The sequence below is a fragment of the Canis lupus genome, chromosome 9 (genome assembly GCF_011100685.1).
Source record: "Canis lupus familiaris isolate Mischka breed German Shepherd chromosome 9, alternate assembly UU_Cfam_GSD_1.0, whole genome shotgun sequence".
NCBI lineage: Eukaryota > Metazoa > Chordata > Mammalia > Carnivora > Canidae > Canis > Canis lupus.
This window is the reverse complement of record NC_049230.1, coordinates 17,943,391-17,963,193: the sequence shown is the minus strand read 5'-3', so window position 1 is coordinate 17,963,193 and position 19,803 is coordinate 17,943,391. Positions and strand designations below refer to the sequence as shown.

At 42.7% G+C, this 19,803-nt stretch overlaps 1 protein-coding gene and 1 pseudogene across 7 annotated transcripts in view; both read right to left on the bottom strand.

The window, feature by feature from the left end:
• Positions 1–14,020, bottom strand: part of LOC119876631 (leucine-rich repeat-containing protein 37A-like) — a 42,834-nt gene extending 28,814 nt beyond the window's left edge. For 6 of the 7 annotated variants that reach the window (XM_038547022.1, XM_038547024.1, XM_038547023.1 and 3 more), the window contains exons 1-3: positions 8,448–14,020; positions 5,597–5,668; positions 2,135–2,206 (exon numbers count right to left, since the gene is read on the bottom strand). In XM_038547022.1, the coding sequence (XP_038402950.1) occupies positions 2,135–2,206; positions 5,597–5,668; positions 8,448–14,005 (5,702 nt within the window). In that variant the 5' untranslated portion in view covers positions 14,006–14,020. The remainder of the gene's footprint in view (positions 1–2,134; positions 2,207–5,596; positions 5,669–8,447) is intronic. The other variant, XM_038547026.1, reaches the window with a different exon arrangement.
• A 4,398-nt stretch (positions 14,021–18,418) lies between these two features.
• On the bottom strand, positions 18,419–19,436 carry LOC119876633 (annotated as a pseudogene).
• Positions 19,437–19,803: the final 367 nt, after the last annotated feature.

Sequence of the window (19,803 nt, the reverse complement as noted above, 5' to 3'; positions counted from 1 at the left end):
TATCAGAAAGGGAGACAGAACATAAAGACTCCTAACTATGGGAAACGAACTAGGGGTGGTGCAAGGGGAGGAGGGCGGGGGTTGGGGGTCAATGGGTGACAGGCACTGAGGGGGGCACTTGATGGGATGAGCACTGGGTGTTATTCTGTATGTTGGCAAATCGATCACCAATAAGAAATAAATTTATTATTAAAAAAATAAAATTGACACATGGACATAAAACAAACTCAAATATTTAAAAAATAAATATAAAGAGCTGGGTAGTGAATAGCAGAAACAAAATGACTGTGTAAAAAGAAATGTAGTTTTATGACTTTATGGCTCCCTCTTCTGCACCTCTTCAGCACTTTGTCATCCACTTAGTGCTTAGTGCATTATGGTTTGAGCTTCTGTCTATTTTCCTTGTGAGATCATGAGTTCCTATAGGGGTAGGAAGCCTGTCTTAATCATCTGAGTGCCTATGATACTGGGCATAGTGCCTGTCATATTAGCTTTTGATTGACCTTTTTTTTTTTTTTTAAATGAATGAGAACACTTCAGCTAACATAAAATAATTGGCTTACAAAGTATTTCATAGTAGTAGTAATGAAGTGCCTAATCCTTTGAGCAGTTTATCTCATTTGATTTTCTACAAACGGTGTTTGTAAAGTTTAGAGTCCAGATCACAGAAGTAGCCAAGAAAACAACAGTGGCTGTCCCCTAAGACTTGGAAGGTTTGATAACTTAAAGGACTATTCTTAGTGTTTAATCATGCTCTTGCTCTTTTTTACCCACTATCCTTAAACCTTCTACATTTGCAAGAAGACTCTATTTGCTCAAGAGCATCATTAATAGAGGGATCCCTGGGTGGCGCAGTGGTTTGGCGCCTGCCTTTGGCCCAGGGCGCGATCCTGGAGACCCGGGATCGAATCCCACATCAGGCTCCCAGTGCATGGAGCCTGCTTCTCCCTCTGCCTGTGTCTCTGCCTCTCTCTCTCTCTCTCTCTCTCTCTCTCTGTGTCTATCATAAAAAAAAAAAACATTTAAAGAGCATCATTAATAGGGATTAATGACTTACACAGCTCTGGATGCCACAGACAAAGATAAAAATTGAACCTTTATAGCAAAGAACATGGTATCTCTGTATGTATACCTAGAAATACTAAAGAAGCATTTCCTCCTTGACAATGAGGCTGGAGAGATTTTATTTTATAATTAGTTAAATTAGGGGCATTTCTGATATGTTTGCTTAATGTAAACATTTCTAACCATAATACTTAACCATCATTTTATTTTACTTTAAAGATTTTATTTCCTTAAGTAATCTCTATACCCAATGTGGGTTTCAAACCCACAACCTCAAGATCCGAAGTCACTTGCTCTATCAACTGAGCCAGCCAGGTACCCCTTAACCATCATTTTAAACATCTATTTTTAATACTGGTGCTAGAATTCCCACTGAAATCCTTAATCTGCTCTCTTGGTAACTTAATAGGTACTTGATAATACTGCTTACATAATTAACCTGCTTAAATATTTAAATGTTTAATTTAGATTAAATATTAAAAACATTCTGGGTTAATGGCATTCAAAATAATGTAAGTGTTCTATATTTTCTTGTCCTGTAGGTGACAATTTGAGGTTAATTTTAATTCCTCTCATTTTACTAAACCAACTTTTTCAAACCTTTTCTGTAAAGGCCAGATAGTAAACATTTTGGGCTTTGCAGGCCATATATGGTCATCTGTCATATATTCTTCTCTTTCTCTTCTTTTCTCTTTTACAGCCCTTTAAGAACGTAAAAATCATTCTTAACTCAGGCTGTATAAAGACAGACCTGAGCATGATTTGATCCATGAGCCATAAATTAAGTATAAATGTAAGCACACGGTATATGAACACTTACAAGACAGGTTCATATGTGCATCCATAATTGCTCAGACCTAATTACCCCTTTTGCTCTATAACTGAAGGGTCTTTTTCTATCTTTATCTTGTCTATAGAATTAAAAAACTGAAAATGCATATGAGATATTTAATGCTAGAGATGGAAATTTAGTGTTAGAAGAAATTATAGTGATTATCTAATTTGAACCCCATATTTATTTTACAGATAATATAACTAAAAACTCATAATAAGTGATTAATTAACTTACAAATACTGTAGGGATAGCAGGCCTTCAAATGAGTCCTTATGTAATTCAGTCAAATAATTTTCACTGAGAATTCTGAAAAATGAAAAGGTTATTTCTGCATCAAAATGCAAAACAACTACAACTATTCACTACACAGGACTAACTCCCATTTGGGAGGGAAACCTGTGTAATGGTGCCACCTAAATATACTAATTCTTCTTTAATTTAGGAGTACTGAGCTCTGCGCTGTTTCCACTCAAATCCTTTTTTTTTTCTTTATTCCTCTCTCTCTCTCTCTCTCTCTCTCTCTCTCTCTCTCACACACACACACACACACACACACACACACAGCCATCCACTATTTGAACCAAAATGCATATTAATGTCTACTCTCTGGATCACAAAGTCTCTGCTAGAACCCTGGTTTAGATGACAACAATACTGGCAGAACTGACACTTCCTCCTCTCTTTTTCTAAATTCTATGTTGGAAGCCCCATACAGCACTATAGGTAAAGTCATTTGTTTTTTCCCCAACCAAAAAAAAAATTTTTTTTTTGAGAACTAAAAAAATGCACATCAAGTGTACATAACATAAATATTCAGTTTAATAATTATAAAGCAAATACCCATGAAACACCACTTGTATCAAGAAAAACCCCTGCCAGCATCCCAGAAGGCTTCAGTGTGCCCCTTCCAATCACAACCCTCTCTCTGATTCCCCAGAAGTAACCATTATCCTGACTTTAATAATTTCTTTGCCTTTTTTAATTTTTTAAAAAGATTAATTGCTGGGAGAGGGGCAGAGGGAGAGAAAGAATCTCCAGCAGACTCCTGGCTGAGTGTGGAGCCCTATCCCATGACCCTGAGATCATGACCTGAGCCCAGTCAAGAGTTGGACACTTAACTGACTGAACCACCCAGGGACCTCAAATTTCCTTGCTTTTTTAAATGTAGTTTTACCTATCATATGTCAGCCATAAACAACATAATTTAGTTTTGTCGCTTCTTGAACTTTATATAAATGGAATCACAGGTATTATTTTCTATGTTGCTTCTTTCACTCAATATTATCTTATAAATTCATTATATTGTTGCATGTAGCTGAGGTTGGTTCATTTCAATACCTAGTATTTATTGCATGTCTAGCTACATGTGGCTACTGAATACTTGGGAGTGGCTAGTGTGACTGAGGAGCTGAAGTTTTTATTTAATTAATTTTTTTTACTTTAAAATACAAATGAAAAAACTGATACTCAACAGTTATTAGAAAATGTTTAAATATGTTTGCAACAATGTAGGTATGTGATATTACTTTTTCAACTGTAATTTTTATGAAATCTAAATACAGAACAAGTATTCTTGATAAAAGACTAGCAATCAAATTGAGATTTCAAAGAGTTACTATGGAAAAAAGAACATAAAAAGAACACAAACTCTCAATAATTTTTATACTGATTACATGATAGAAATGATATTGGATATTTTGAAGACAGTATAAAACATAGACTATCTTACTAATAATGGGTATAATAATTATATGTCGAAATAATATTTTGGCTATAAGAGCTAAACAAAATATATTAACATTTATGTCATCTCTCTCTTTTTACTTTTAATTTTTAAGTGGCTATCAGAAAATTTGAGATTACTTATGTGGCTTTATGGTTCAAACAAATAGTGTTCCATTTTATGACTATTCCACACTTTATTCATTCTACTGTTGGCAGATATCATCCAATAGATATATAGAAAAACAGGTTAAAATCCTGCCCCAGGAGAGCAGTGATCCATAGTTAGGAACCTCTGCTTACAAGGTATAACCTTCAAGCTGAACCAGACATCTGCAGGACTTACCACATTCGTGTTCTAGTATATAAATTCCCAAACACATGCTTTTTAAAAATTAATTTTTTAATTTCAATTCATTTTTTAAAAATATGTAATATATTCACATGGCCCAAAATTCCAAAGGTATATAGTACACAACGCAAAGTTTTTCTACTACCCTTGTCCACAGCCCACCCATCCCCCTCCATTCCCTAAAGAAAATTAACGTTATTTATTTCTGCGACAATTATTTTCAGTTTTCTTATAAGTTTGGGAAATAAAATATCCCAGTCAGACACTATCATGGAGAAATATAAACTACACATAGTATTTAAGAAATTCACAAAATAAAAAACAAATGCCTAGTTCTAGCATTTCTCCCTTACCAATAAGATATCAGACTAAGGGGCGAAATCTACTTTAGAGGGATCATAATCCCTATTTTTAGATTGCTATGATTACTGTCTTTTATTGTTAATTCAGGAGTCATTTATGACTTCTCTGCTCAAGTTGCACTAATGATATGACACCAAACTCTCATAAAAACACCAGTTGATTGCTTTGATTGTAATATTTTTTTTTCTAAAAACACTTGTGTCTACATTGACTTTTTTCTACAGATCAATTTTATAAAAGATAACAGAAAATTGGCAAAGGACAGAAAATTCACTCAAGAAATACAAATGTTCAGTAAACATAGGTATTTAAATTTACAAGTAATCAGAAAACTTCAAATTCACATGGGACCCCTTTTATTCACGCATCAGACCAGCCAAGAAATGGAGAATATCCAGTAGTGGGTGGTATGAGGATGTGAATGCTGTCATGGTCTATGGGTTGGAGTATAAGTTGGCACAACTTTTTTGAGGGCCATTAAAATTTTACATCTACATAGTCTTTATTCAAACAATTCCATTTCTAGATATCTGTTCTACAGAAATACCTGCCCACATACACAAAGATGCATGGTTGAGGCAGTTCACTACAGCAGCGCATGTGACAAGAAAATGGGACACAGTCTAAACATTCATCAATATGAGAATTACTATATACATTCATACTTTGGAATATATTACACAGGCATATACATGAATGGGGTAACCCCCTATCTATACACTAAAAGAAAAGAAATCTAAGACATAAGATAAAAGAATCAAAAGATTCATTTATAAGCATAAGCATAAGCAAAAGAATCAAGTTGTAGGAAGTTATCATTTATATAAAAACAAAAACAAAAACAAGGTAAGAAAATCCCACAACAAACCTATTTTGTTGTCTATAAATATGTATGTAGACAAATGCATGGAAAAAGATCTGGAAGGATATATACTAAATCCAGATAGTGGCTATCTCAGTGGTAGGGGATCAGAACACAAAGAAGATGTTCACTTTATCTATTCTTTCATTTTTATATATTGAGGATATAATCATGTATTCCTATATAATGGAAAATAAGTTTAGATTGACTCTAAATTTTAAAGAGAGCCTGTCAAATTCAATTTTCAAGATAAACATAGAATTGCCATCAATAGAGGTTGATTTGGGATATGGAGGGGGAAATACCTTTCCTCCAAGATACTGACTTCAAAATTTTTGACTAAGAAGGATCTCAGGATGCAGTGTTTTGTATTCGTATTCGGAGAAAATATACTCACAATTTCTCAGTCCAACGGTATGGCTTCCATGTATTCTCCTCAATGTAAGAAATAGCGTTTCCTTGGAAATTTCTGTGAAGAAACACAGTTCAGATCCTTGACTAGTTAGGAAAAGAATGAACAGAATAAGTAAAGAATCATAGGCAACCTTGGGGGAATATGCAAATGCAGAAAATACCAGCTTCTTAATATCCATAGCTATCAGCATCCCAGTTTGCACAATTAATAAAGAAATGTGGGGCCATTGGTGTAAACAAGCCATCTCCTTAGAACCGGAACTTCCTATTTGTCTAATTTCTTGGATAGATAATGCCAGTTAATTACTTTATGAATATGGTATTTTTCTCCAAATCACCTCTATGTGTCTAAAATGGTTCTTTCTGTAAATCAATGAGAAAATAATTGAACCGAAAAATGGCAAAAAAAAAAGTATCAAACAAAGGTAAAGAAAACAAAGGTAAAGAAATCCTATGCCAGGAAACAAAGGTAAAGAAATCCTATGCCAGGAACACCAAAGCTTTGGCCCAGTGACTTCTTTTGAAATCTGTCCAGCTGTTAGGAGAAGTTAGAAATGAGAGGAACTAATATGGAGAGATTTCTTAGACATGTTACATAGGGAAAAGCAACAAATTACTGAGCAAGGAACAAAAAGTATTACCTGATTAGGGGAAAATTGCAAAGGAAAGTGATGGGAAGGACAGACACCAAAATGGTAACAGGAGTTATCTTATGGGTGGTAGGGGGGGTTGGGTGGGATTTTCACATTTTATCCTATATGCTTGTGACATTAAAAAATAAATGAGAATGTATCCATGAATTGCAAGTATTTCAAAAAAGCTATGAAATGCCTGAGTTCAGTTTTAATCACTAATTCTGTATATGACTGAATCTTACCTTTAACTTATCTTCTTCCCTCAGCAACAACTTACCTATTCATTTGTTAAGGTGTTATTTATTCATGAGAGACCAGAGAGAGAGAGAGAGAGAGAGAGAGAGAGAGAGAGGAAGCGGCAGAGACACAGGCAGAGGGAGAAGCAGGCTCCACGCAGGGAGCCCGACGCAGGACTCGATCTCTGGACTCCAGGATCACGCCCCGGGACGAAGGCAGGCACCAAACCGCTGAGCCACCCAGGAATCCCCCCCCTATTCCGTTTATATACACATTTTTTTCAGGGGAGTCAGAAATAAGGCAAAACAGATAGCCATCTGCCCATCATCTGCCTAGTGGCCATTTCCAGTCAACCAAAATGCCTTCTGGTTGCTTTATGTTCCCTGATAAAAGATGCCTAAACCTGAATTTATCTCCCTCCAACTGGCTGTCCTTCCCAACTGCTGTATTTCCACCTGCTCATCCGGGACAGAAATTTCTGAGAGTTATAGTTGATTTTTCTCTTTTCTGGATGCACCCTGCCCACTACTCCCCTCAGCAGTTACGCAGTCTTGTTGCTTCTTCCTCTGTGATGCTTTCAGGATTTTCTTTCTACTCCTATCACAGCCATTCTGTTCTGGCCCCTTGTCACTTTACTCCCAGCTTTTGCTAGACCATTCTTTCTGGTTTCCCTGGATCAAGCTTTCCTCTTTAGATCTCTCTACATAGGGAATAGAAAACAATCCTCTTGTTTTAGTGATACATATGTCTTTCTGGAAAACTTTCAATGGCTCTCTATATCTCAGCATAACTTTCAAACCCTTCTAGCTGATAGTCAAGGGTATTCATAACCGTATCTTTCACTGCTTCCTAAGCTAATGCTTTTTTTTCCAGATTTTATTTATTTATTCATGACAGACACACAGAGAGAAAGGCAGAGACACAGGCAGAGGGAGAAGCAGGCTCCATGGAGGGAGCCGATGTGGGACTTAATCCCGAGTCTCCAGGATCACGCCTTGGGCTGAACGCAGCGTTAAATAAATCGCTGAGCCACTGGGGCTGCCCTCCTAAGCTAATTCTTTTTTTTTTCTAAGCTAATTCTTAATTCCTGATCATTCTCGCAGCTGTGCCTTTGCTTAGACTATACTCCCTATTCTTGCTGTATTTAACAAATCATAGCCACTCTAAATCTCAGCTGAAGTTTTAGCTTATCCATGCAGCTTTCTCTGACCCCTACACTCCATTGATTACAGATTCTGGTGACTTACAGAACCTATAGTCTGTACTTAATTATAGGTCACCTGTCTTTCTATGCCTATTTCCTTTCTTCCCACCTATTATTTCATATTCTAAAGACAATGCCATACTTGCATGGCTGCCACAGTACTGAGTCCTGGGCGGGGCATAAAATGGGTGCTGTATATAGAAAACCAAGGGACAAAGATGAGTTCTAAACATAGCTGAGGAATCAAATAATAGCTAACACTCACATATATGTGAGGCACTGAAAACGTGTTTTATATGTATTAACTCACCAAATCTCACAATAATCCCACAAGGTAGTAACTATTACCCCATTTTATAGATAAGGAAATTGAATCAAAAGCTAATAAGTGACAGAACTCAATTCAAACCCAGGCAGTCTAATTCCGGAATCTCTACTCTTAACCACTTTTTTGTATATCACCAAGGAGATGGAAAGAGGGACATGTTGCTATAAAGATGGGAGAGTAGAGGTTAAGCGATTAAATCATGGGGCTAAAAAAACTGGATAAAGAATAAGGACAATTACAAGTAAACGAGTGCAGACGTGGGAACCACAGCAAACAGGAAAATGAAGATAAGGACAGTTGTCAAAGAAAAGGTAAAAAGAGAGAGTCAGTCAACATGGTTGGGGAGATGACGAAGGCCCAGGAAGACCTCAAAGAAAGGCTGCTGTGTCAAGCAGGAGGCAGGGAACAAATGAGAAAAGGCAATTCTTACAAGATGGTGAAGGTGTTGTTGTCCGTGTTGGGCTCTGGCACAGGCACTCTGCGGAGCCTCTGCTTTGGGCTGAAACCAGTACACGATAGCGTCTCATCTTTGCAGGTACAGAGCTCACATATGTTGACATTTGTGGTAACACTCTGTTCTGGCTGCTCAGTGAAAGTTGTATATGCCTTTTCTGGGAAGTATTTTGCAAAATGCACCACTGAGGGCTGAGTCGTTGGGGGGAGAACCGACTCAGATGACTCTGGTTGGTGACTTACAGTAATTTCCAAGTCCATAGGTGGAACAGTGACTTTAGTCAGGTTTGGCTGTTGACTCTGAACACGCTCTCGATGTGCAAGTGTCACCTCAAGGTCCGCTGGAGAAGGAGCTGTAGTCTTCTTCGTGGTTGCAGAATGTTTAGCCTCTGTAATAGGTTCTGGAGTAATGGTAAGCCCCAAGCCCCCATTATGAAATGTGATGCTGGGTGATTCTGGATGCTGGACTTCACCCTTACTTGGAGTTGGACTCATCACTTCCTGATGAAATGGATATTGAACTTTAACCTCCTTAGGTGGCTCTGGAGGCTGAGTTGGGGTCTCTTGCCTGGCTGGAGAAGGTTCAACTTCCATATTGGATCCTGCAGTTACAGTAATTTCCAGGTCCATAGGTGGAACAGTGACTTCAGTCAGGTTTGGATGTTGCCTCTGAATCTGCTCGAGATGCGCAAGCGTCATCTCAAGGTCCTTTGGAGGGGGAGTTGTAGTCTTGGTGGTTGTAGAACGTTCAACCTGGGTAGTAGGTTCTGAAGTTATGGTAAGTCCCATGTCCACAGGATGAACTGTGACACTGGGTAAAGTTGGATACGGAGCCTGATCCTGACCTAGGGTTGGAACTGTCCCCTCCTGATGGAATGGATATTGAACTACAACCTCCTTAGGTGGCTCTGGAGGCTGAGTTGGGGTCTCTTGCATGGTTGGAGAAGGTTTGGTCTCTGTAGTAGGTTCTGGAGTTATGGTAAGCCCCAAGTCCAAAGGTTTAACTTTGACTTTATTTAAGGTTGAATGCTGAACCTGAACCTGCTCTGATGGTGGAAATGTCACCTCAAGGTCCTTTGGAGGAGCTGTAGTCTGATGCAGAGTTGTAGACTGTTCAACCTCTGTAGTGGGTTTTGGACTTATGGTAAGCTCTAGGGCCAAAGGTTGTGTTGTCACATTTGGTGACCACAGGTGCTGAGCTTGATCCTGAGCTGACGTTGGAACTGCTGCCTCTTGATATATGGAAGGTTGAGCTACAAGTTCCTTAGGCAGCTCTAGAGGCATGGTTGGAGAAGGTTCAATCTCTGTAGTGGATGCTGGAGTTATGGTAAGTTCCAGGTCCAAAGGTTGAACTGTGACCTTAGTCAAGTTTGGACGGCGAGACAGAACCTGCTCGAGATGTGCAAATGTCACCTCCACGTCTTTTGGAGGAGCTATAGTCTTTTTCAGGGCTGTAGAATGTTCAACTTCTGTAGTGGGTTCTGGACTTACAGTAAGCTCCAGGTCCAAAGGTTGAACTGTTACACTGGGTGATGATGGATGCTGAATTTGATCCCAACCTGGTGTTGGAATGGTCTCCTCCTGATATACTGGAGATTGAGCTACAGTAACCTCCTTAGGTGGCTCTGGAAGCTGGATTGGAGTCTCCTGCATAGGTTGAGGAAGTTCAATCTCCTTAGTGAATTCTGAAGTTATGGTAAGCCCCAGGTCCAAAGGCTGAACTGTGACTTCAGTCAAGATTGGATGCTGAGCTTGAACCTGCTCTTGATGTGCAAATGTCACTTCCATGTCCTTTGGAGGAACAGTAGTTTTACTCACGGTTGTAGAATGTTCAACTTTTGTGGTGGGTTCTGGAGTTAGGGTAAGCTCCAAGTCCAAAGGCTGAACCGTTACATTGGGTAACAATAGATGCCGAGCTTGATCCTGACCTGGAGTTGGAACTGTCACCTCCCGATACATGGGAGGCTGCATTACAGACTCGTCAGGTGGCTCTAAAGGAGGACCTGGAGTCTCTTGCATGGTTGAAGTTTCAACCTCTGTAATGGGTTCTGGTGTTATGGTAAGCTCCAGATCTAAAGGTTGAACTGTGACTTCAGACAAATTTGGACTCTGAGCCTCAACATGTTCTGGATGTGGAAGTGTCACCTCTGGATCCTCTGGAGGAGCTAGAGTCTGCTGCAGGGTTGTAGAAGGCTCTGGAGGTACAGTAAACTCCAAGTCAACAGGTTTAGCAGTGACACTGGGCAAGCTTGAACGCTGAGCTTGATCTTGTCCTTGAGGTGGAACTGTCATCTCGTTATGGACTGGAAGTTGTGGTTCAACCTCCTTAGATGGCTCTGGAGGCTGAGCTGGAGAAGGTTCTGACTCTTGATGGGGCTCTGGAGACTGAGTTGAAGCCTGCTGCAGAATTGGAAATGACTCTAGCTTCTCAGGGAGCTCTGAAGGCTGAGTCTGTGCCACCTGTTGGGCTGGAGAAAGTTCTACCTCCTTAAGGGGCTCTAGAGGTAGAGATGGAGCTTCTTGCAGGACTGGAGAGGATTCCACCTTCTCAGGAAACTGTAGAAGCTGAGAAGGGGTCTTTTGAGAGACTGGAAGAGGTTCCACTTTGTCAGCAAGTTCTAAAGACTGGGCTGGGGATTCCTGTTGTGTGGCAGAAGGCTCTACCTCCTGTCGGGGCTCAGGAGATATAGCTGGGACCTGCTGGGGAACAGGAGGCTGAGCTGGAACCTCTGGTTGGGTTGGAGGCTTGACGTCTTCAGTGGGCCCTGGAGAATGAGCTGAGACTGTGTACTCATTTGAAGATGGTTCAATCTCCTTATGGGGCTCTGATGGCTCAGCTGGGGCCTCCTGTTGGGCTGAAGTAGGTTCCATCTCCTTAGGAGGGTCTGGAGTCTTTACTATGAGTTCTTGTTGGCCTGGAGGAAATTCATCTTCAAGGGTCTCTGGAGACTGGAAAAGAAGCTCGGACTGGGCTGGAGAAAATTCAACCTGCTCAGGGGGAACTGGAGCTTGAGCAGAGGCCTCCTGCTGCCCTGGAGCATGTTCAAACTTAGTGGGCACTGGAGTTATGAAAACCTCCAGATCTACAGGTTTTGCTGTGATATTGGGCAACATTGGATGCTGAGCTTCACCAGGACCTAGACGGGAGGATGTCACCTCATGATGTACTGGAGGCTGAGCTACAATATCTGTAGAGGACTCTGGAGGCTGAGCCTGGTGCTCAGGCTGGACTGGAGAAGGTTCTACACCTACGACAGGCATCTGAGGCAGAGATGAGCTCCACTGCTGGCTTGGAGAAAGTTCAGTTTCTTCAGGAAGATCTCCAGTCTGTGTTGGTACTCCCTGCTGATCTGGATAAGGTTCAACATTTTCAGCAGGGGCTGGATGTTGTTCTGGAAACCCACTCTTCACATGAATTTGTGGAAATTGAGTGGGAGCCTCTTCCTGAGCTGGAGATGGTTCTCCCTCCTCAGAGGCCTGTGGATACTGGGTTGGGGCCTCCTGCTGGGTTGAAGAAGGTTTAGCTTTCTCAGGAGTCTGTGCATGATGATCCTGGCTCTCCTCCTGTATTGAGGAAGGTTCACCCTCCTCAGGGATTTGTGGAAGCTCAGCAGGGGCCTCCTGCTGGGGTGGAGAAGGTTCCTTCTCTTCCTGAGTCCCTGGAAGTTGAGCCAGGGCCTCCTCCTGGGTTGAAGGTGATTCACCCTCCTCAGGAGCCTGTGAATCCTGAGCCAGGGTGTCCTGCTGGGTTGTGGAAGGTTTAACCTCTCCAGGGGTCTGAACAGGGGTCTCCTGCTGTGTTGGAGGTTTCTCCTGTGTGGGAGATTCTGGGGACTCAGTTGGAGTCTCCTGTTGAAATGGCAAATGTTCATTCTCCTCAGGGGACTGTGGAGGCAGAGTTGGGGCTTCATGCTGGGTTGCAAAAGGTTCCACATTAAGGGGCACAGAGGGCTGAGTGACAGACTCACGTTGAACTGGCAAAGGTCCCACCTCTGTAGTGGGTTCTGGTGTTACAGTAACCTGCACGCCTGCAGGTTTAACAGTGATATTGGGCAGGTTTAACTGTTGAACCTGATGGTGACCTGGAGGTGCAACTTTCACCTCATGATGCTCTAGAGGTTGAGCTGGGTGCTCCTGCTGGGTTGGAATAGGTTCCACCTCCCCCAAAGACAGCTCTGGTGGCTGAGCTGGTTGTTCTTGCAGGATTGCAGGCTCAGCCTTCTTGGGGTGCTGTGGAGGCTGAGTCACAGTTACAGTAAGTGCCAAATCTACAGGTTTAACAGTGACATTGTGTAATTTTGGCCGCTGAGCTTCATTCTGACTCAGAGATGGCACATTTACCTCCTGAGGTGGTACCTTCTCCTCTGGTGGCTGAGCTGGGGCCTCCTGAGGGGTCCAAGGTTCTACTTCCTCAGGTGCCTCTGTAGGTTGAGCTGAGGCTTCCTGTTGGACTTCAGGGGTACTTGAAGGTTCAGCTGGGGCCTCCTGTGGGCTTACAGAATTTCCAGCTTCCTTAAGGATCTCTGGAGGCTGAGATAGAGCGTCCTGAAGAAGTGGAGGTGTTTCTGTCTCTTCAGGGGACTCTGGATGCTTGGCCTGGGCCTCCACTCCAGGCACAAAAGGTTCAGGTTCCTCTACAGTGGACTGGAGAGGTCCTGCAGGGGTCTCCTGCAGGAGTGAAGAAATTTCAAGCTCCTCAGGGAGCTCTGGGGGTTGATCTGGTCCCCCTGGGAAATCCATTGGTCGGTTTTCCTCAGGGTATATGATATCCATACCAGAATCTGAATAATCGTCCTGCAGTTGTTCTAGGAGCTCTTTATTTGCAAATTGGTTTGGAGTTCCAATAACAACTTTGGCAAGCCTTCGATGCTGAACTAGATCTTTGTCCAGGTTTGGGGATGAAACAAAAAACTTTCTTTGGTTTAAACCCTGACTGTCCAGAGGTGGAGCAAGTATTTCCAATGACTGGTGATCTTCTGGCTCATCTCCAGTTTTCATCTTACTTTTGAGTGGAGGAGGTAGAACTATGGCCTGATTCTCATCACCCAACGCTGGAACCACTTGTAAGAGCCTTTCGTGCAGGGTTGGCTTGTCATTCAGATACTGATCTGTCTCTGGGGGCAGCTCACCATTTGAATCCGTGTCCAGGAATGGAACCAAAGTCTCAGTCAACTGCTTAGGCGGGGCCGATATCTGGGCTGGAGCAGAGGACCTCAAGTTATTAAAGCCCCCCCCCGCCTCTGCGGGGCGGGTAAGTGCCTGGAGCGATTCATGCAGGAGTTCAGAAGAGTGCGAAGACCAGGGTTCCGGGGGTTCCGGGGGTTCCGGGGATCTCCGAGGGCCGGAGGTCCGACGGGCCCACGCCGGAAGCGGAGCTTCCTGGCCCAACAACCACGACGGTTGCCAGGTAAAAAGAAACAAAAGGGAGAGGCAAAGCCTGGACATGATACTCTGCGGAGCAGAGACCCAAGCCAGTGGGGCGCTCGGTCTCGCCAGAGAAACCGAAATGTTCAGGGAGCCCGGTGACGCCCCCATTGTTAGCAACTGCGCGCCCCTCCCCCGCCTGCGTCCCACCCTTTATTTACGCCACCTTTGTGAGCTTGGCACAGCTGGGGTGCGGCTGGGCTCCGAAGCCCCTGGTTCAAGCCTCTTCCCCAGAATCCCCAGGCCAAGCCTCCCTTCCCCTGCAAAGGCCACCACTACCTCCCGCCGAGCTACAGGGAAGGATTTGGGCTGCTGGAGTCTGCAAGGACCCAGACTCCAGCCGCTCTGAGGTGTAGGGTCGGGGTGTGGAGCAGTTTCCCCAGGAAGCAGAAGACCTGGCGTCCCGGAGATTCAAAATGCTAGTCCACTTCTGGCGGATCGAACTTGTCCTCTTCAAAGCTTAAATCCGAGACACATTCCTCCTCCCCCTGGCTGTACTGCTTCTAAGAAAAGAGGCTGACCTGAAGAATAAGCACAGGGACAGTGGGGAGGGGAGCACACTTCACGGTTACTCTGAATGTTGCCATTTCCTCTAAGTTCTCCCATCCGAGTACTAACCAGGCCCGACCCTGCTTAGCTTCCGAGATCAGACGAGATCGGGCGCGTTCAGGGTGGTATGGCCGTAGACTCCTCTAAGTTCTCAATACGCATGTCTGAGTTTTAATTCACTACTGTGTTAGGAGGAGGCTACCTACCACTGAATCAGCGATGGCTCCAAACTCCTGTGGGAGGGGCTTGGGGGCATGGGGGGAGGGGAGAGGTGAGCAATTCATTCTGGGAGTGAGAGTCTGAAACCAAGGGACTAGCCCTCCGTTTACATTAGGATGGAAAACTTCCGCGTCCCACCTACACTCAACACACCTGTCAATCTAGAACGAGTAACCTTGAGGTCTACCCTGTGTGCACGCATGGAGAAGGCACTTAAAATGTTGAGGTCAGCATGTTAAACTTTCTGGAAATACTGTAACTAGCGCCCCGTTTACTTCCTTCACTGTCCTTTCTATAATCTCTTTCATTTTAGTCCGTGTTTATGGGCTGGCACAAGCTCTGGAGAACGTAGGTTTTTGTTTTGCTTGCTTTCAAGGATTTATTTATTCAGAGAGACAGAGGCAGAGACACAGGCTGAGGAAGAAGCAGGCTCCATGCAGGGAGCCCGACGCGGAACTCGATCCGGGTCTCCAGGATCACACCCTGGGCTGCAGGCCGCACTAACCCGCTGCGCCGCCAGGGCTGTTGGAGAGAACGGATTTTATCCTATTCCCAGTGTCTAGCACATACTATGGTTTTTAAATGGAACTAATTCCATAACTGGTCTTATTTAGGAATGGATCTGTTGTTAGAGTCAGGTTTCTGAAATCTATAGCATCAATACTGAATCTCTTTCTCTCACATTTCACAGGAAGCTAGACTTCTTAAAGTGTAAACTTGGATAAGTCTGAAATTTCCTTGACTGGCTTGATTTAAATTGAATTAGAAGAATTTTGCACAGACAAAACTTCAAATGCTTTTTCAGAAAGTAACCATCTTTTCATTCTCTACTCTCTTCCCTTCAAAACAAATGTTGCAACTTCGGAGTTAGTTAAATAATCAGAATTCTAGCCCCAAATTAAGTTCTTAATGACATGAAACACATTCTTTGCTCCTATTATTTATTTTTTTTAACATTCAATATATAGAACATTGGCATTTTATTTTAGAAATTACTTTGTCAACTTAATCCCTAATTCAGGGTTAGGGTTACAGAAAAGTTCTTCAACAAAATATTTCATACAAGATGTCTATGTGATACTGATATCTGGGTAATATACCTTATTTGAAAGACAATTAAAAAAATATTTTATTTATTCATGAGAGCCACACAGAGCCCTGAGGGGAGCCTGATGTGGGACTCCATCTCAGGACCCTGGGATCAGGCCCCAAACCCAAGGCAGATGCTCAACCACTGAGTCACTCAGGTGTCCCAATGCACATAAAGGTTTTCAAATGCTGTAGCATCATCTCACTTAAGGCCATAGTTACTCTGTTCCCAAGTCCCTGAGATTCTGTTTGAGGGGAGCGCTAAAAGGCTGTGTCCTCTTCTATGTCCACAACTATAGGAGCATTCTGATGCAATTGGCTCTCCAAATTTCAAATAAGGGGTCAGAGCCAAGGGCCAAGACTTCAAGAAAAGCCCCAGAAATTCCCTGCACTCAAAAGCAGTTTCAGAGTTTCACATTTCCCAAAAGATGACAGAGCTAACTATAGTCTTCCAAATCCTGTCAGTTGCTTTAAATTATGGTTATAGTATAGTACAGTATAGCTGTGGAACCCTTGAGCTTTAATAACCAGGTGCTTGAATTAAATCATGTAGCTCCTCTTGGGTTCTGGCATCTGTAATCTCTTCACACTGTCTGTATTCCACAGCTATTTTACCACTTTCTGTAATAAAGTTAACGAGGATCAATTCAGAGTTTTTCTTGTTCTAAAATGTGCTGTACTGGGTGTTATGCTATATGTTGGCAAACTGAACTCCAATAAAAAAAATAAAAATGAGATTGCTGTATACAATAATAGAACCCATCATTAGATATTCTTTTGAAATTAAAAGCAGAAAATAAAGCATTTTCCTAGAAGTTTTCTCATCTCACACTTCTGTTTTATCATAACTATTTTTTTAAAGACTTTATTTGAGAGAGAGAGAGAAAGGGAAGGAGAGAGAGAGTGTGAGCACATAAGCAGGGGGAGGGGTAGAGGGAGAGATAAAAGCAGACTCCCCACTGAACAAGGGAGTCTGACTGTGGGGCTTGATCCCAGGACCCTGGGATCATGACCTGAACTAAAGGCAGACACTTAACTCACTGAGCCACCAAGGCACTCCTCTATCTCAGTGTTTTTTTTTTAATTTTTATTTATTTATGATAGTCACACAGCAGAGAGAGAGAGAGAGAGAGACGAGAGAGACAGACAAGGCAGAGGGAGAAGCAGGCTCCATGCGCCGGGAGCCCGACGTGGGATTTCGATCCCAGGTCTCCAGGATCGCGCCCCGGGCCAAAGGCAGGCGCCAAAACCGCTGCGCCACCCAGGGATCCCTCTATCTCAGTTTTTTTTTTTTTTTTTTTTGTTCTAGAATTTAATTTTATTGTAGTACATTAAGATCATGTATGCCAGGAAAGCCGAGTAATATTCATAAGCTTAGTAGTTCACCACAGTTTTAGAAAGCACATAATACATTCAAATAAGGCATTACAGAAAGTTTTGTAAAAGAATTAAATGTGTCCTGCAAATCCTTTTTAAAAAAAAGCCTTGGTCCATTCTGAAAGATCAACATTGAATTTTTAAAAATCAAAAGAAAAGTTTTTCCCACAAAAATACACGAAGAACCACTTGCTGGCATTTATATTTTGAGTGCCTGGGATAACAGGCCGGTGTTCAAAGGCAGTTCATAACAGGTTGTACCAGGACTCGTTGCATCTGATTTAGCACCAAGTAAGAGTAAATATCCCACTGAAGATGTAGCTGATTTTTTCATCCACCTCTCATCGCCCCCACTCTTCCTGCCAGGCCACAGGACATAAGCACGCATCCTTGTTGCCCTACGAAGAAATCAAATTCTCTTCGCTTTTAAAGGGCTACTTACTCAGGCTACACACACAGGTGGAGTTCTTGCCCTGCTGACGGTGGCAGGGAAAGGCCAGCAGCTGCCCGCTGCTTTCACTAGGAATAAAGTCCTTCAACAAACTCAGTTACCTTCCTGGTCCTTTTTAACCTCTCATGTAAATCCTTTTATTGCTACTAATTTGATTAGTTTACTAATTGATTGTTTACTAATTATGATTGTTAAGCATGTCAGGGAAATTCTCCCAGGCATAGCTGATCTATTTCTACTTCCTGAGGACCCAGTATGCTTGCTTTTATGTAGGGCCATGGGTTTGCTTTTCTTCTTGTATTTTGTCACTCATCACAGCAGATTTTACATAGTGATCAAAAAGAGAAACTGGCAAGTAGATCCTAAAGCACATACTTATACTTCTAACCTGAGCAATAATCTGAAAACACAAGACTAATTACATTTTCTGTTGATAATTCAACCTCAGTGCTTTTGTAAGAACTTCCAGTGTCAATTTTCTAATAAATCATTTTTTTCAATACACATGTTCTCAAACCTGTCACAGGAAAGTAATATTTTCCTATATGCTAATTTAACACAATTTTATAGCAGACTGAAAATTCTGAATAAACTGAAAGTTTGTTATGACATAATAATACAGTATATACGGTTAAGTTTTTAAGTTTCTTACTGTAAAGGCAACAGTGAATTTGCATCCTGAAACTAATCTGCATATCTGGTTGCTTGTTTTCTAGAATTTGATAGTGTTTCACAAAACCATGTACCAACAGTGCTAACGATGCTGGGTTTTGGCATCAGTCTACAACACATTTCTCTGATGAGCTACTTTACCGAGTGACATGGAAATGTTTTTAGCTTCTTCTCCAAAGAATAATAAAATTTTTTATCAACCACTTAAGTCTTCTGAACAAAAGTTAATATTACTACCAATTGCTCTTTTAATTAGGACATCTGATGTTTTTAAATTACATACCCATAGAAGATACCCTGGGTAGACAAAAAGATGAATCTTAGTATCGGACTCATTTGGCCCATTCTTAATTTCCAGAATGAAATCAGTAGAAGTGAAACTAATATAATTTTCAAAGAATTCATACATGCCAGTCTCAGAACACGGAGCTTCTAAATGCACAGGTGAGGAGTCTCTGCTCATCTTACTGGTGATGTACACTTTTCCTCATGGAGTAACCGATGCTTTCTGGTTTATTTGTGGAACTTTTGTTTGTAGGAAAGCATACACATGGGGCCAGATCTTGTTGGTTTCTGTTCCAGAGAAGGTTTCCAATACTCCCTTTTTCCGGTAATATTCCAGGACCGGCTGTGTTTGGACTTCATAAGGCCTTGAGTCTCTTGACAACCGTCTCTGGCTTGTCATCATCCCGCTGAATGAGAGGCTCCCCTGTCAGGTCATCAATGCCCACGGCTTTGGGAGGGTTGAATTCGATGTTGTAGACTCGGCCGCTGGCCGGATGAATCCAGCGCGCGGTGAGACGCTGCTTAATGACTTCAAAGGGCACGTTCAGATTAATCACTGTGTCTATCTGATAAGCTCCGTCCAGGCTTCTGCCTGTGGAAGTGTCCTTGGAAAACATCCAATAGCCAGCTATATTGGGTGAGGTTTTTCAGCTCATGAAGGGCCAGCCGAGTCATGACAACCATCCGGGATGAGCTTCCCTTGGTCAATGAAAGTCTTGGCTAACACACCAATTTCTGTGCCCCGAAGCATGTTGTCCCGGAGCAGGTCCCCGCTGGAGAGGTGCTTCAGCGCGAAGTGCTTGGTGATGCGCGACGACACGGTGCCCTTGCCGGAGCCCGGCGCCCCCATGATCACGGCGCGCAGCAGCCGCGCGGACGCCCCCATGGCCGCCGGGAGCCGGGGCGGGGGCTCCGGCCTGGCTGCGCGCTCGCGGGGCTGCGCCGTGCGGGGCGGCGGGCGGACAGCGCTGCGCGCAGGGGGCGGGCGCGGCGCCCGGGCGCTCCCGGAAGTCTCTATCTCAGTTTTTAAAAAGATTTGAGAGAGAGAGAGAGAGAGAGAGAGAGAGAGAATGTATGTGAGGGCACTGGTAGGGGGAGGGGCAGAAGGAGAGGGAGAGAATCCAGAGCAGATTCCCTGCTAGGTGTGGAACCCGCATTCAGGGCTGAAATTTATTTTTAAATATAGTTATTTTGGCATCCTTTTTCTTGAGCATTAAAATGACTTGAAAGTAGGAGAGTGTGTTCTTCCTTCTTCTCCTCCATTTGT